The 17984-nt window shown below is 42.8% G+C and overlaps 1 protein-coding gene across 6 annotated transcripts in view; it reads right to left on the bottom strand.

The window, feature by feature from the left end:
• rbl1 (retinoblastoma-like 1 (p107)) overlaps positions 1 to 17984 on the bottom strand; it is a 101153-nt gene that overhangs the window by 44871 nt on the left and 38298 nt on the right. For all 6 annotated transcript variants that reach the window (XM_087994666.1, XM_087994664.1, XM_087994667.1 and 3 more), the window contains 4 exons: positions 14111 to 14275; positions 7274 to 7406; positions 1940 to 2218; positions 1555 to 1772 (listed from right to left, as the gene is read on the bottom strand). In XM_087994666.1, coding sequence (XP_087850792.1) covers positions 1555 to 1772; positions 1940 to 2218; positions 7274 to 7406; positions 14111 to 14275 — 795 coding nt within the window. The remainder of the gene's footprint in view (positions 1 to 1554; positions 1773 to 1939; positions 2219 to 7273; positions 7407 to 14110; positions 14276 to 17984) is intronic.

Consider the following 17984-nt stretch of genomic DNA (forward strand, 5'->3'; position numbering starts at 1 on the left):
AGGCACAAGAATTCCTAGAAGCATGACACTCCAACTGGAACTCTATCGATGGGTTAGTAGGAATATAATGAGGAAACTGTATAAGACACTGGTGACGCCACAATTGTAGTAGTGTACAGAGTTCTGGTCATCCCTTGAGAGGAAGGATGTAATTGTTATGGAGAGACTGCAGAGAAGATTTACTACCATATTGCCAAGGCTGGAGAGCTGTAGCTACAATGTTAGGTTGGAGAGGTTGGGTTGCTTTCCTTGGAACAGAGGCGGCTCAGGGGAGACATGGCTGAGGTATACAAAATTGTATGGGGTAGAGATAGAGTAGACAGAAGGAACCGGTGTCCCTTGGCAGAGAATTCAAAAAACAGAGTCATAGATTCAACCTAAGTGGCAGAAGGATTAGGTGGGACGTGAGGACCCCCCAACACTCCCATGGTTTTAGGGCGATAGCAAAGGGTGATTATGTCAAACTTAATAGGGCTATTTCCACTGAAGAGAGCAAGGGGGCTTTAATAGGCATTTTTAAGAGGATACAGCAATCCAACAGGAAGATTTGAAAAAATAAACTTTGTTTTGGTTGCAAGGTTAATCACAAAAGGTCATCAATTAAAATTACCAAGAAGATTAAGAGTAATTTCTTCACAGAGCTCTGATGGAGCTTGCCATGTAGGTAGGGAGTACTAGATCTTTTAAGGGACAAGTTGATAAATATTTGAAGCAGAACAAAGTAAAGGGCTATGGGAACAACGGACCTTAGTTTTATATTAGCTTAGCAAAGGAACCATAAGCTGAGGACCAGTGAGTGAGGAATATTTATGTAGCTATGGAATTGTAGGGCACAGCCTCAATACTAAAATGCCAGAAAAGACTAAGCAAATTTCATTAAAATATATCAATATTGCTAGACATATAAATTTATAGGGCTTATATTGGAGTTTTCATTTTTGTTTAAGTCTCTATGGCAAAGGGACTGAGGCACCTAGGTTAAAGTCAGTGCAGCTGTAGCAAGATTCCAGTTGTTAGTTTTGCACTAGGTCTTTGCCCAATTAGATATTCTCTGTAACTCTTGGCTGAGTCTTAAGACAAAATTGCAAATTGTTAATTAAGAAATTAGGGTCAAAGCAGGAACAAGCTATTGAGTTGAAACATCAGCCATGATCATACTGAACGGCAGAACAGGGCCAATTAGCTTACTCCTGCTCCCATTTTCTACATTTCAACAGAATAACAATTCAGGGCATTTGTGTGAAAATGATAGTAACTTGTACATTGCAACCTTTCGTTGTGGGTGAAGAATCTATATGCAAAATTCTTCAGTACACACCCAGTCTTTGGCCCTTCTGGTTTTCAGCTGATTTTGACTTTCAAAGCACAAGTTTCCCAGGGTGCAGTCTGTGGTGCAGGAGCACCCACGCACAAGTTGGAACTCAGAACTGGAAATGCAAGTCCACCAAGCTCAGTCTCATGCTCCTATTTCAGTGTGCAGATCTGGAATACCTTTAAGGTAGAATCCCATCTATAACAAAATTGCAGTAAATAGCATTGGATTTGGAAACTCACCTTTCGGAAAAATAATGCCAATGAGCCAGTCTTCTTTGGTTTATTGATTGGTACCTGAGGCTCCCGCACTGTTCCAATTCCCAACTGTTTGGATGAAGAATTGATTAAAGTCTGGGCAGAGAGTGGGACTTGTACAGTTTCTTCTGCAACCTGTGATTGCTGGGATACATTCATGTGGACTGGGATGAACGTGATGCCCCCAGTTTCATTTGCAATACCTGAAAAATAAACAGCAAACAAAATTCCACTTCAATAACATAGGTACTGAGATTCTCTTTGGAAATTTTTTATCATCTCAGCATCATTGAAATGTTCTTTCCATTTCCTGTTGGTGTAGTCAAAATTGCAGATCAAGCAGAAATAATGTAGATACACAGAGACTAACCTTGTACAGGTATAGTTAGCGTTTGACCGTTGGTAGCTGTTACAGTAGCTGTTGCCATGGTTACAACAGTTTGCCCAGGAGACAGGGTAATGTTTTCGTTGGTTATACTTTGTGTCTGGATGATCCTTAGTCCAGGTGATTGGCTAACATTATTCTGAGCAATATTGACATGGGCATCCAACGCACTGTCATCACCAAAGAGTCTCCTTTTAGCACTCCCTGCAGAGGGCGAGGTGAATCGATCGTGAACAGATAGAGGTGATGCCGGAGGAGGAATATCTAGAAAGACATGAATTGGCATACAGTAAGCAACAAGAAGCATCAAACCAATTATGTCCTGCTACTTATGTCATAAGTAAGACATTTCTGTGTATAGCTGCTTGTAGTTTGTTATCCACTTTTTTTGAAAGTGTATTAAACTACGGATGTATTCACAAAAGGAAGGAGAAAGTGAGGACTGCAGATCAGATTTGACAGAGTGGTGTCCACCATACCTCCTGTAAAAACACCATTCCTTATTCCCAATTCCTTCGCCTCATCTGTTCCCAGGATGACCAATTCCACCTTAGAAAATCCCAGATGGACCAGACTGCAACTCCCCCTGCTCCTCCCATCTGGTTGACAATACCCTCTAGCACATGTGCTCCACTTCCCACACATCTGCTCTTGAACCCCACCCCTTCCAAGGGCAGAACCCCCCTGGTACTCACCTTCCACCCTCCACCATCTACAAACTGACCCCACCACCTGAAATATACTTCTGTTCCTACCCCTATCAGCGTTCTGGAGAGACCATTCCCTCCGCGACTCCCTCATCAGACCCATGACCCCTACCAGCCCACGCCTTACATCTGGCACCTTCCCCTGCGACCACAGAAAGTGCAAAACCTGCACCCACCCTTCACGTTCATCCAAAACCCCAAAGGATCTTTCAACATCTGACAGAAATTCAACTGTACCTCCACCAATGTCATCTACTGTAGCAGTTGCACCTGATGTGGTCTCCTCTACATTGGGGAGACAGGACATGATCTTGCGGATCGTTTCACAGAACATCGTGGGCGGCACGGTGGCACAGTGGTTAGCACTGCTGCCTCGCAGCGCCAGAGACCCGGGTTCATATCCCGCCTCAGGCGACTGACTGTGTGGAGTTTGCACGTTCTCCCCGTGTCTGCGTGGGTTTCCTCCGGGTGCTCCGGTTTCCTCCCACACTCCAAAGATGTGCAAGTCAGGTGAATTGGCCATGCTAAATTGCCCGTAGTGTTAGGTAAAGGGGTAAATGTAGGGGTATGGGTGGGTTACGCTTCGGCGGGTCGGTGTGGACTTGTTGGGCCGAAGGGCCTGTTTCCACACTGTAAGTAATCTAATCTAATCTCTGGGACACCCACACATACCAACCCCACCATCCAGTGTCTGAACACTTCAACTCCTCTTCCCACTCCGCCAAGGACACGCAGCCCCTGGGCCTCATCCATCACCAAACCCTTGTGACACATGGAGGAAGAACACCTCATATTCTGCTGTGAGACCCTGCAACCACACAGGATCAATGTGGATTTCACCAGTTTCCTCATTTATCCCCACCCTCAACATTATCCCAGTCCCAAGGTACTGCCCTCTTGACCTGTCCATCACCTTTCCCATCTATCCGCTCCACCCTCCTATCCAACCTTTCATCTTCTCCCCCACTTTCTCTCTATTTTATTCTCCGCTTCCTTCCCCCCAACCCCACCCCCCACCCATTTATCTCTCAGCCCCCCCCAGCCCACATTCCTGACGAAGGGCTTATGCCCGAAACATCGATTCTCCTGCTCTTCCGACGCTGCCTGATCTGCTGTGGTTTTCCAGCACCACACTCTCAACTCATACAAGGCTCACAAGGTTAGAATGCAGATATAGCAAACAATTAGGAAGGCGAATGGCATGTTGGCTTCTACTGCAAAAAACAAGAATGAAGCCTTATGACAAGAAAGGCTCTTGGTAAGACCACATCTTGAATACTGTACACAGTTTTGATCTCCATATTCGAGGAAGGATATACTTGCATAGCAGTCAGTGTATCAAAAGCTCATTGGCTGGCTCTTGGAATAGACGGGTTGTCTTACCATGACCGACCATTAAATGGGTTGTATACTGTCTGAGAATGAAAGGTGCTTCCACTGAAACATACAAGCTTCCAAAAAGACTCGACATAGTAGAGACATGGAAGCTGTGTCTGGGGAATGTAAAACATGGGGGATGAGCCTCAAGATAATGAATTATTCATTTAAGACCTACATAAGGAGAGTTAGGAGTCTTTGGAATTCTTTACCTTAAATATTTTAAAATATTTCATTATTAAATATATTTAAGGCTGAGAAAGCCAGAGGTTTGGTTTCTTGAGAAATGACGGACAGCAGAAGTGGAAAGTGGAGTTGAGACAGAGGACCAACCATGATAGCACTGAAAGGCATGGAAGACTCAAGGGATCACATGGCTTACACTTGCTTCTACTTCTGATGCATCTCTTGAAGCTCTTGCACTTAAAAGCAACAGTGAACTTTGAACTTGCTTATTTCATGGGTTTTGGGAATTGAACCAGCATACAGGAGATGTACATGTGAACTAGGTTGCTGTTAGGAGGCAGTCACAGTGATGCTCTCTTGAAACGGGTGATAAAATGTAAAGTTCATAACCTGAACCAAACTAAGGACATAGCAGGTAGAAATCCTTCAGTGATTAACTGCCTTAAATTGAAAAGGTTTGATTAAGTGTTTGTGGTTTGTGTAATTCCTTTTCAGCAGAAGTTACAACTTTCAATTGACAATAGCGACTGCACAATGTTTGCACTTCTAACAAGAATGCTTTTCATTTCTGAAATTTGAAGTTTGATCAGTAATTTAGAAGTAGATGCAAAGCTAAACACTGATGATATCTAATTTTGCTTTAGTGAATTAAATCACAAAATACACTTATTAAGCACACAAACATAGAAGACCAACAAAAGCTTGTGCTTAGACTCCACATTCAATATATAAAAACACTCCAAGCTATCTCAGAAGTGTAAGGAACTGGGGAGAAAGCAGGGAGTAGAGTATAGAGTTGAATGATTATTTGTGATCATTGTGAATGTCTCAAAGGACCAATTGTTCCTAATTTCTATATAAAATGGGAAAAAGGGGCAGTTAGGCAAAACAAAGTAGCAGGCACGAGCAAAAACTTTATTAGAGAGCTGGATTTCAAGAAATATCTTCAGAGACGAATGAAGTGAAGGGGCAGAGAAGTTTACAGAAGGAATTGGACAGCATGGGACCATGGTCCCTAATGTTGGGGTAAAGATGGAAGGAATATACAAGCACTGTCAAACTGAAATCTCAAGATAAGATTTCTGAAAGCATGGAGACAGAGAATAAGTTGAAGGAGGTGGTGATGATTGACAGGTAGAACAGAATATCATTGGCTTACATGTGGAATCGGACCCTACTTCTAGGAATAATGTTATCAAGGCACAGTGTACAGCTAAGGAAGAAAGGCAAGTTGAGGACAGATTCTTCAGGTTCTGGAGATGATTAATGAGAGTGATGTAGCGAATGTTGTCTATATGGACCTTACTAAAGCATTTGACTAGGTCCTTCATGATAGGCTGGTCTAGAAGATTAAGTCACATGAGATCAATGTTGATTAGTAAGGTGGATACAAAATTAGCTTAGTCATAGAAGGCAGAAAGTAGTTCTGGAGAGGTGCTTTTCCAACTGGTCGTCTGTGGTCAGTAGTGTTTTGCAAGTACCTTTGCTTTTGTAATCTATATGTATATAGAAAGGACTTTTCAATCTGATTTGTAAGTTTGCGAAAGAATGGAGGGGTTGTGGATAATGAGGAGGGTTGTCAAAGGATACAGCAGAACATAGATCAGTTGGAGACAGAAAGTGCAGATGGAATTTAATTCAGACAAATGTGAGGTGTTATATTTTAAGGGATCAAAGTAAAAGGAAATTATACAGTAAATGACACGACCATTAGGAGCACTGATATTGAGGCGATCTTGTGGTGCAAGTCCACAGTGCCCTGAAAACGGCAACACAAGTGGATAATGCGGTAAATGAGGTGCATGGCATGTTTGCCTTCACTAGTCAGGGCACTGAATATAAAAGTTAGCAAGTCATGTTGAAACTGAATAAAACTTCAGTCAGGTCACATCTGGAGTATTGTGTGCAGTTCTTGTCACTAAACTATAAAGAGGATGTAGAGGCTTTTGAGAAGATGTAGAAAAGGTTTACCAGAATGTGCCTGGATTGAAGTGTATTAGATATAAGTAGAGACTGGATAAATTTGAATTGTTGTCACTAACTTGTCAGAGGCTTAGGGATTGATTTAATAAAAGTGCATAAAATTATTAGACCAATGGATAGGGTGGATAGTCGGAGTCTTTTTCCCAGGGTGGAAATGTCATACACTAGGAGCCATTGATTTAAGGTGAGATGGGGAATGTTTAAAGGAGATATGTGAGGCAAGTTTTTATACAGAAGGTACTACATGCCTTTAAACTGCTGCCAGGGAAAGTGGTAGAAACAAATACAGTTACAACATTTAAGAGACATTTAGACAGTCACATCAACAGGCAGAGAATAAAAGAATATGGACCATGTGCAGACAGATGGAGTTACTGTAGAATGGCATCATGGTCAGCACAGGCATCACGGTGGTCTTAAGGGACCATTCCTATCCTGTATTGGTCTATGTTGAGGAACAAAGCCAATAGTAGCATAATTTATGGCCACGATCTAATGGGTTAAAGTGAAGACACTGCTGAACAGAAATAGTCAAACATCTCAAGAAAGAGAAGAAAAGGTTTTGCAAATAATGAGAGAAATGAGTATGGAAATGACAAGTGACAAACACATTCGATCCCTGAAATAAAAACCTAAATTGCTGGTAAAACTCATGAGCTGGAAATGTGTTGCTGGAAAAGCGCAGCAGGTCAGGCAGCATCCAGGGAACAGGAGAATCGACTTTTCGGGCATAAGCCCTTCTTCAGGAATGCCCGAAGGGCTTATGCCCGAAACGTCGATTCTCCTGTTCCCTGGATGCTGCCTGACCTGCTGCGCTTTTCCAGCAACACATTTCCAGCTCTGATCTCCAACATCTGCAGACCTCACTTTCTCCGGTAAAACTCATGAGGTCTGGCAACATCTTTGGGGAGAAAGCAGAGTTAATATTTCAACCCCAGTGACTCTTCATCAGAACCTGGAATGTTTACTGGTTTGAATGGATAGTTTGAATGTATCTTCAATCGAGCAAGAGTTAATAATAGCAGCTTTGAAAGGAGAGGAAACAGTGCGTGAGCAGAGAACCTACCTCGTTTGTTAAAGGTCCCAGCAATGTCTGTCCGAACTTCCTTTACTCGAGGGTGTACTATAGGAGACATTGGCATCATTGGCAGGTGGGTGGGACCTCCATTACCAGTTTCAAAATTGGAAGGAAAAGTCACCTGAAAGCACAATTAGTTTTAGGGCTCCTTCTGAAAATAATTAATTTTCATGCTGTGTTAAAATTCAAACATACATGAACATTTCATGGATAAAGAAGCACTCAATTCAATAGAGTACACAAACAATAGGAAAATACTGACAATCAGGACCTGTGCAATATAATAATTAAAGGTACAACTTGTAGTAACTGAGCTTGGGACGAGCTTCAGCTGATGTTGGACAACTCCAATCAACCTGAGACTAGTAGAGTTGGGAAAAGAAGGGAGTTAAACAGTCAGGGACAAAGCAGAGACCAAGATAGGACTGATAAATTAAACTGCATTTATTTCAATGCAAGAGGCCTAACATGGAAGGCAGATGAACTCAGGGCATAGTTAGGAACATGGGACTGGGATATCATAGCAATTACAGAGATGTGGCTTAGGGACGGACAAGACGAGCAGCTTAATGTTCCAGGATACAAATGCTATATGAAGGATAGAAAGGGGGTTTGGGGAAGGGTTAATACTACTGCTGTACTTAGGGAGGATATTCCTGGATATATATCCAGGGATGTTATTTGGGTGAAACTGAGAAATAAGATGGGGATGATCACCTTATTGGGGTTGTATTATAGACTCCCTAATAGTCAGAGGGAAATTGAAAAACATACTTCAAAGATTTCAGTTATCTGTAAGTAGTATAGAGTGGTTATGGTAGGGGAGTTTAACTTTCCAAACACTATGGCAGTCCCTGTCTATATTAAGGATTTAGATGGAGAGGAATTTGTTAAGTGTGTAGAAAAAAACAATTCGGATTCAGTATGTGGATGTACCTACTAGAGGAGGTGTAAAACTTGACCTACTCTTGGGAAATAAGGCAGGGCAGGTGACTGAGGTGTCAGTGGGGAAACATTTTGGGGCCAGCAACCATTATTCTATTTGTTTTAAAATAGTGATGAAAAAGGATAGGTTGGATCTAAAAGTTCAAGTTCTAAACGGGGGGAAGGCTAATTTTGACGGTATTAGATAAGAACTTTCAAAAACTGATTGAAGGCAGACGTTCACAGGTAAAGGGATGGTTGGCAAATCAGAAGCCTTCAAAAATGACATAACAAGAATCCAGGGACAGTATATTCCTGTCAGGATGAAAGGAAAGGCTGGTAGGTATAAGGAACGCTGGATGACTAGAGAGATTGAGAGTTTGGTTAAGAAAAGGAAGGAAGTATAAAGACAGTAGGAGCATACTTAGGAGGGAAATCAGGAGGGCAAAAAGGGTACATGAGAGCGCTTTGGCAAACAGTGTTAAGGAGAATCCAAAGGGATTTTACAAATATGTTAAGGACAAAAGGGTAACTAGGGGGTGAATAGTGCCCCTCAAAGATCAGCAAGGTGGCCTATGTGTGGAGCTGCAGGAGATGGGGGATGATACTAAATGAGTATTTTACATCAGTTTTTACTGTCAAGTACATGGAAGATATAGCATGTGAGAAAATAGATGGCGACATCTTGAAAAATATCCATTTTACAGAGGACAAGGTGCTGGATGTCTTGAAACATGTAAAAGTGGATAAATCCCCAGGACTTGATCAGGTGTGCCCCAGAACTCTGTAGGAAACTAGGGAAGTGACGCTGGGCCCCTTGTTGAGATATTTGGATCATTTAAAGTCACAGGTGAGGTGCCAGAAGACTGGAAGTTGGCTAACGTGGTGCCACTATTTAAGAAAAATAGTCAGGAAAAGCCAGGGGACTATAGACCGGTGAGTCTGACGTCGGTGATGGGCAATTTGATGGAGGGAATTCTGAGGGACAGGATTTACATGTATTTGGAAAGGCAAGGATTGATTTGGGATAGTCAGAATGACTTTGTGTGTGGGAAATCATGTCTCACGAACTTGATAGTGCAGTGGATCTCAAAGTTACCTCAGAGTACAACGGGATGTTGATCAGATGGGCCAATGAACTGAGAAGTGGCAGATGGAGTTAAAAATTTTGATAAATGTGTGAGGTGCTGCATTTTGGAAAAGGAAATCAGAACTTAATGGTATGGTTCTGGGGAGTTGCTCAACAAAGAGACCTTGGAGTGCAGGTTCATAGCTCCTTGAAAGCGAAGTTGTCGGAGATAGGCGGTGAAGGTGGTATTTGGTATGCTTTCCTTTATTGGTCAGAGCATTGAACATAGGAGTTGGGAGGTCATGTTGCCAATGTTCTATACAGCTGCAATGCCACTTTTGGAATATTGGTGCAATTCTGGTCTCTTTCATATCGGAAAGATGTTGTGAAACTTGAAACAGTTCAGAAAAGATTTACAAGGATCTTGCCAGGGTAGGAGAATTTGAGCTACAGGGACAGGTTGAATAGGCTAGGGCTATTTTCCCTGGAGCGTCTAAGGCTGAGGGTGACCTCATAGAGGTTTATAAAATCATGAGGGGCATGGATAGGATAAATGGATAAAGTCTTTTCCCTGGGGTGGGGAGTCCAGAAGTAGAGGGCATAGATTTAGGGTGAGAGGGGAAAGATAAAAGGAACCCAAGGGGTAACTTTTTCACGCAGAGGGTGGTACATGTCTGGAATTAGCTGCCAGAGGAATTGGTGGAGGCTGGTACAATAACAGTTAAAAGGCATCTGGATGGGTACATGAATAGAAAGGGTTTAGAGGGATATGAGCCAAGTGCTGGCAAATAGGACTGGATTAGGTTGGGACATCTGGTCAGCATGGACGAGTTGGATCAAAGGGTCTGTTTCCATGCTCTACATCTCTATGACTCTATAATCATTCCATTTTGACGGACAAGTCTACATCCACTCAATGCCAGTTCACTTAACTTATTTGAACCCTTTGTAGACTCATAGCGTCTTCCTCACAGCGTTTGAGCAGATCAGGGACTGTTACGAATGGTCAGGTGTAAAACAGTTCAGCACCAAGATGGACATATTTTTACCCAACCAATGATGGCTTAAAGTAGCACTTGTAACTACCTGATAACGTCATAACCAAGACAGAAGTTAGACACCTTATTTAATAGGCCATGTCATCAAATCATAAAAGAATGGAGAAAAAAGGTGCAGCACATTGGTTAGCACTGGCACCTCACAGCACCAGGGACCCAAGTTCGATTCCATTCTCAGGTGACTGTGTGGAGCTGGCACATTTCCTCCAGTTTCCTCCTAGAGTCCAAAAATGTGCAAGTTAGGTGGACTGGCCATGCTAAATTGTTCATAGTGTTCAGGGATGTGTAGGTTAGATGCGTTAGCCATGGGAAATGGATGGTACAGGGATAGGGTAGAGGGATGGATCTGAATGGGTTGCTCTTCAGAGGGTTGGTGTGGACTCATTGGACCAAATGGCCAGTTTCCACACTGTAGAGATTCTATGGAAGAACAGGACAAATTATTGATAAAAAAGGAGTGCCACAGATGAAGAGGGCATGGCTGAACTATTTAACAAATATTTTGAATTATTAAAGAAATATATTTTTCTAACAAGGAAGACAATATGAACCAGACCATGATGACAGAGGAGGAAATTCAGTCATTAGAAGTGTTCAAAATTGTAAAGGTTACTGTATTGGATGAGTATTTATATTTCAAGTTGAAAAGGCACTGGATAGTATCCAAGGACACGGTGGCAATTGAATGAAAATTGTAGAGGCACTTGCAATGACTTTCTTAAACTCTGGGTTAATGCTAGATGACTGGAGAATTGCAAATATTAGACCTCTTTTCAACAAGGGTTTAAATGATAAGCCAACCAATTCCAGAAGAGGCCTCACCAACATCCTGTATAACCTCAATGTGATGCCCAAACTCCTGAACTCAAAAGGTCTGAGCAATGAAGACAAGTGTGTTGAATACGTTCTCAACCACCCTGGAAAAAGTGAGGACTGCAGATGCTGGAGACTAGAGTTGTAAAGTGTGGTGCTGGAAAAGCGCAGCAAGCCAGGAAGCATCTGAGGAGCAGGAGAATCGACGTTTCGGGCATAAGCCCTTCTTCAGGCTTATGCCCGAAACGTCGATTCTCCTGCTCCTCGGATGCTGCCTGGCCTACTGTGCTTTCTCAACCACCCTATCTACTTGTGATGCAAATTTCAAACAGTTAAGTCTTGCCTTTACTTATTTTACCCAAATGTAATACCTTGCATTTGTCTAAATTAAACTCCATCTTCCATTCCAGAGCCCATTGATCCAATTGATCAACATCTTTTTATAATCTTAGATAAACTTCTTTACTGCCCACTCTAATTCTGGTGTCATCTGCAAACTTACTAACCATGCCTCCTATATTCTCATCCAAATTGTTTATATTAGTGACAAACAAAAGTGGACCCTGTGGAACACCACTGGTCATAGGCCGCCAGTCCAAAAAACACCACCACACTGTCTCCTATCGTCAAGTCAATTTTGTATCCAATTGGAAAGCTCACCTTGAATCCCATATGATCTAACTTTACTAACTAATCTACCACGTGGAACCTTGTTGAAGGCTTTACTAAAGTCCATGTAAATAACGTCTATTGTTCTGCCCTCAATTATTTTGAATACTTCCTCAAAAAGCTCATCAAGTTTGTGAGACATGGTTTCCCTCGCACAAAGTCATGCTGACTATTCCTAATCAGTCTTTGCCTCGCCGAATGCATGTAAGTCCTACCTTTCAGAATTAGTTCCAACACTTACTGACCACCGATTTCAGGTTCACAAAAATATAGTTCCCAGGGTTCTCCTTACAGACTTTCTTAAATAAAGGAACAACATTAGCTACTCTTCCATTTTCCGGCACCTCACCCGTGGTTACAGATGATGCAAATATTTCTGCTAGGGGCCCTGCAAGGAGAGAAACAACCAGTGGTAATGGCAATTGACTCAAGGGTTCACTGGAAATGTGGAATGGATCTATGGAAACAGTTGAGCCTCCACAGTTCTCTGAAGCAGTGTTCCAAAGATTCACCACCCTTGAAGAAATTCCATCTCATCTCAGTCTTACATTGCCGTATACTGAGAATGTGTCTCTGATTCTGGACATCCCCCTCAACATGCATACGTGCGTGAGCTGGAGAAGTCACCTTCCTGCAGATACCCTACCAATCCCTGAAAGTATTCAATGTTTTTGAATGAGGTCATCTCTCATTCTTCTAGACTTCAGACAATAAAGGTTCAGTCTACTTAACCTTTCCTTATAGGGACAAACCCTCCATCCCACAAATTAGTTTTGATTTGGAGGTACTGGTGTTGGACTGGGGTGTACAAAGTTAAAAATCTCACAACACCAGGTTATAGTCCAACAGTTATTTGGAAGCACTAGCTTTCAGAATGCTGCTCCTTCATAAGGTGGTTGCGGAGTATAAGATTGTAAGACTTATTTATAACAAAATTTCTTGCAAAAGTTTACAGTGTGATGCAACAGAAATTAAATGTTGAAAAAGACCTGGATTGTTTGTTAAGGTCTCTCATCTTTTAGAATGACCATGTTGGTTTCAGTTCTTTCATATGTAAATCCCAGAACTTTTTTTAAAGTAACATTCTTAAGTGAACTTTAACAACAGGTGCCATGTCAGCTCAGATAATGCATTGAAGGTGTGAGGCTGTATGTGCCCCAATGTTCAGGCTGATTCTATTTCTAAACAAGGGGTTTACAGAATCTTACATGGATTCATGCAGTTTTTGAGCAAAACAAATTAGTTTGTGGAACATATGTTGCAATCCCTCCATGGCAAGTACATCTATTCTTCAGTAACGATACCAAAACTGTGCGCAGTATACCAAGTGCGTCTCAGCAAGGCTCTATATTTCTGCAGTATGACATTTTTACTCATATAGTCAAATCCTCTTGTAATAAAAGCCAAGACACCATCTGCCTTCTTTAATTGCTTGCTTTCTCGTGAAAACGTATGTCCATGCTCCTTGAAATTTAATACTTCTAGCCTTATGACATTTCTTCCTACCAAAGTAGATAACCTCATGTATATCCAAATTCCTTCCCATCTATGAAGTTGTTGTCCTCTGTCCACTCATTTATCCTCTGCTAATTCCCACGAAGCATCTTTGCAACCACCTCACAACTTCCACTTAATTTTGTGACATCTGCACACTTGGGAATATTAATCTCTACACTTGAATCATTGATATAAATATGAATGATTGGAGCCCAAGCACTGATCTTGGCGGTATCTCACCAGTCATCACCTGCCATTCTGAAAACGACATTTATTTGTGCTCTCCATTTCACGTCAGCTAACCAGTTCTCAATTCATGCCTATATATTCTGCCATCCCGGTTTACCAATTATATGAATATCTTATTGAAAGCTTTTAAAAAAATTAAATAAACCACATCCACCGGTCTCCCCTTATCTGCTAATTACATCCTCAAAAAAAGCTGCAAAAGGTTTCTTTTGAACCTCTTCCATATATTCATGGTGACTCACGTAACATGTGCCTCAGGTCCTGTTGCCTCTGAATCAACTAAAAGATGATGAAAAATGATCAACCTTTATCAGACCAGAAAGAAGCCTTTTCTAAGTTTTAACTCTTACTGAAGTGGAAACATTTATGGAGTATAATGGCCAAATTAATAAGCCATACAGATATGCAAATCAGCTGATCATCTGCCCCAACACACCCCATTCAGCTCCAGAAAGTTAACATCAAACTTTGGTCTCACGTCTCAAGAAGAAAATAACTTAAGAAATAAATATTAGTGAAATGAATGTATCGAATATCTGCACCCACCTCTTCACATGTTGGAACCTTACGGTCTGTTCCAAACAAAGCTTTCCAAAGAGCTGAGTCATGGCTCCAAGCTCGACTCTCTAAAATTTGCTCTTCAATATTGTTGAGATGCTTCACCATGTCACGAGAAAGACCGTCCTCTGCCCGAATCAGCACTTCTATCACCTGAAAGAATGTTGTTCCATAATGGGTGTCACTGACCTTAGCACTTTTCGGATTAACTATTCATTCTAGGTATCACTTTTCATTATGCTGCACCATCAAGATATAATGGATAGAACATTCTATCAAACTTAATGAACTGTTTAATCTTATATCGCTGATTTGACTTTGAATTTAATGAATACCTCCACATATGTTACGGCTTGTTATTGCAATTCTGATTGCTTTTAACATAAGAAATAAAAGCAGGCTTTGCAGGACCTCAAGCCTTCACTGCCATTTAATATCATGGATCAACATCTACCTTGATTCCAATTTACTCCACACCGTTCCAGTAATGCTATTGTTCAAAAACCTATAGATTTCAATCTTGAACATTATGAATAACTAAACATCCTCTTCTCTGGGATTGTTGCTAGCAAACGTACATCTCTGAAAAATGATATAAATGCCACAAATCAAATCGGTTGTGGATGGGGTTATTTCTATGAGTATACGTTTGTTGACGGCTGAAGAAATTAATATGTGAGCGACAGACTCTGTAAAAAGTACCACATATAATGTGGCTAACCAAATGTCATTGTAGTTTGCTGATTTTGGTGCTGGCACTTGTTTACCAAGCCATTGTAATCAATAGTTGTCAGTGTGGCACATTCCAGCCCACAAGATGCTGTTGTCTTTTTCTTCTGTTGTTAGCTAGCGCTACCTAGGTGTGAGAGCCAATGTTTCAGGCCTGATGGCAAAGGACCCTTGAATCAGGGCTTCAGATGCCCTATTAATCTTCTGGCTCCACCTCCCTCATTACATGTGGCTTAAGAGGGCACCACTGCATTCATGATTTTGTCTTTTGGATCCCCACAATGCATTGCAAACAGAAAAGACGAAGGATGCAAAGCTTCCTTTCTTAATAGCTCTAAATTGTCAATGTTTAACAGCTACATGATGAGATGCCAAAGATAAAGACTCAAGTTAGCAATTTTGTCCCAAAAGTCAGCTTAATATTATTTCAAGCACATTTTGAGAGTCAAAGGTGTAGCTGTGTTTTCCCAGTGTATGCATCAAAATCTCTATCAAAGGACTAGTATGTCACTGTGAATCCAAGTTGGAGAATTTGCTAACTACTTCCAGCGAAGTATTATTTAAGATCAAGGGTGGAGAAGCAAAGCCCTACCCTTAATTATAGATTTCATGGTGCTTACCATAAGGGAGACACAAATATAGTGGAGTTTCATTTCCAGTTTGGAAGATTTCTCTGATCAGTATGCTGTATTTTTATCTTTGCTTTCAGTCTTCATAAATTGTATACTTGTAGGTAAACTACCTTCCCTGAAGATAATGGAAGGAGCTTGAAGAGGAATATGCCAAAATGCAAGCTCAGACATTACACTGTTTCACTCAATTCCTCTCTTGGAAGAAGTTGCAAACAAGTTTACTTTCATGAATGGAGCAGACAGAGAAGCTTTGATGGCAGTTATTTTTTCAATACATTGTATAGTTTTGCCTTGCTGACAATGGCAAATGCTTTGGTGAGATCTGCAAAAGTGAAGATGTACCCTACACTTCTCTTGTACCTGGTAAATGGAAAAGATCAAGTCCACTGCTGACCTTTCAGCACAAGAAACTGCATTATGCCAATACATATACTTGATCTGCAAGTAGTTGAAGTCTTAGCAAGTGAAGTCTCAGTCGAGTGAATGCCTAATCTAGTGTTGCGAAGGAACATGATATACAGGGAGCAGCATATTTTCTAGGGTACAATATTTATATCTGAGATAACTAAAGGCTCCTAATCAAGATTGCACATTATTCCCCGATACAAAGCATGGACCAGAATACACAACCAAATTTAACTCCAGGTGCACCAGGTGATTAGGTACTGGATTCTGGATCAATGGTGCTGGAAGAGCACAGCAGTTCAGGCAGCATCGAGGAGCTTCAGCAAAATCTACGTTTCGGGCAAAAGCCCTTCATCAGGAATAAAGGCAGAGAGCCTGAAGCATGGAGAGATAAGCTCCCCATAGACCCCACTGTTACTATCCCCACCCCCCAGAACCCCGATGGGAGCACTACCCCTACTCATGCCTCCACCCCCATTCCCCCCACCATCACACCCACTCCAGGTACTGGCTCCGACCCCACTCCCACACCAGATCCCAGCTCCGCCGAGTTTTCACCATCCCCCCTGGACCTCCCACTCACTGAGGGCGAACGATCAGTCCTCAGCAAAGGACTCACATTCATCCCCCTCTGTCCACGCATCAATGAATTTAATACACGCCGTGACATCGAACACTTCTTCCGTCGCCTCCGCCTCCGAGCTTACTTTCACAATCAGGACCCCCGCCCACCTTCCGAGGACCCCTTCGCCCACCTCCAACACACTGCATCCACCTGGACACCCCGCGCTGGCCTATTACCTGCCCTCGACCTCTTCATTTCCAACTGCCGCCGGGACATTAACCGCCTCAACCTGTCTACCCCCCCTCCCCCACTCCAACCTCTCACCCTCACAACGCGCACCCCTCCAATCCCTCTGCTCCAATCCCAACCTCACCATCAAGCCAGCGGATAAAGGGGGCGCAGTGGTAGTCTGGCGCACTGACCTCTACACCGCTGAAGCCAAACGCCAACTCGAGGACACCTCTTCCTACTGCCCACTTGACCATGACCCCACCCCCCAAACCATCATCTCCCAGACCATACAGAACCTCATCACCTCAGGAGATCTCCCACCCACACCTTCCAACCTCATAGTCCGGGAACACCACACTGCCCGGTTCTACCTCTTTCCCAAGATCCACAAGCCTGACCACCCTGGCCGACCCATTGTCTCAGCATGGTCCTGCCCCACTGAACTCATCTCTACCTACCTCGACACTTTCCTATCCCCCCTAGTCCAGGAACTCCCCACATACGTTCGAGACACCACCCATGCCCTCTACCTCCTCCAAGACTTCCGTTTCCACAGCCCCCAACGCCTCATCTTCTCCATGGATATCCAATCCCTCTACACCTCCATCCGCCATGACCAGGGCCTCCAAGTCCTCTCCAGACGTTCCCAACAGTACCCTTCCACCGACACTCTCATTCGTTTGGCCGAACTGGTCCTCACCCTTAACAATTTCTCCTTTGAATCCTCCCACTTCCTCCAGACCAAAGGGGTAGCCATGGGCACACGTATAGGTCCCAGCTATGCCTGTCTCTTTGTTGGCTACGTAGAGCAGTTGATCTTCCGTAATTACACCGGCACCACTCCCCACCTCTTCCTCCGCTACATTGATGACTGCATTGGCGCCACCTCGTGCTCCCGTGAGGAGGTTGAGCAATTCATCAACTTCACCAACACATTCCACCCTGACCTTAAATTTACCTGGACCATCTCTGACACCTCCCTCCCCTTCCTGGACCTCTCCATCTCCATTAGTGACGACTGATTTGACACTGACATTTTTTACAAACCCACCGACTCCCACAGCTACCTGGATTACACCTCTTCCCACCCTATCTCTTGCAAAAATGCCATCCCATATTCCCAATTCCTCCGCCTCCGCTTCCAGGAGGACCAGTTCCACCACAGAACACACCAGATGGCCTCCTTCTTTAGAGACCGCAATTTCCCTTCCCACGTGGTTAAAGATGCCCTCCAACGCATCTTGTCTTCATCCCGCACCTCCGCCCTCAGACCCCACCCCTCCAACCGTAACAAGGACAG

Source organism: Chiloscyllium plagiosum, unplaced genomic scaffold (assembly GCF_037043375.1).
Source record: "Chiloscyllium plagiosum isolate Xiang-an unplaced genomic scaffold, Cpla_swu_hap1 HiC_scaffold_15, whole genome shotgun sequence".
In the NCBI taxonomy this organism is placed as follows: Eukaryota; Metazoa; Chordata; class Chondrichthyes; order Orectolobiformes; family Hemiscylliidae; genus Chiloscyllium; species Chiloscyllium plagiosum.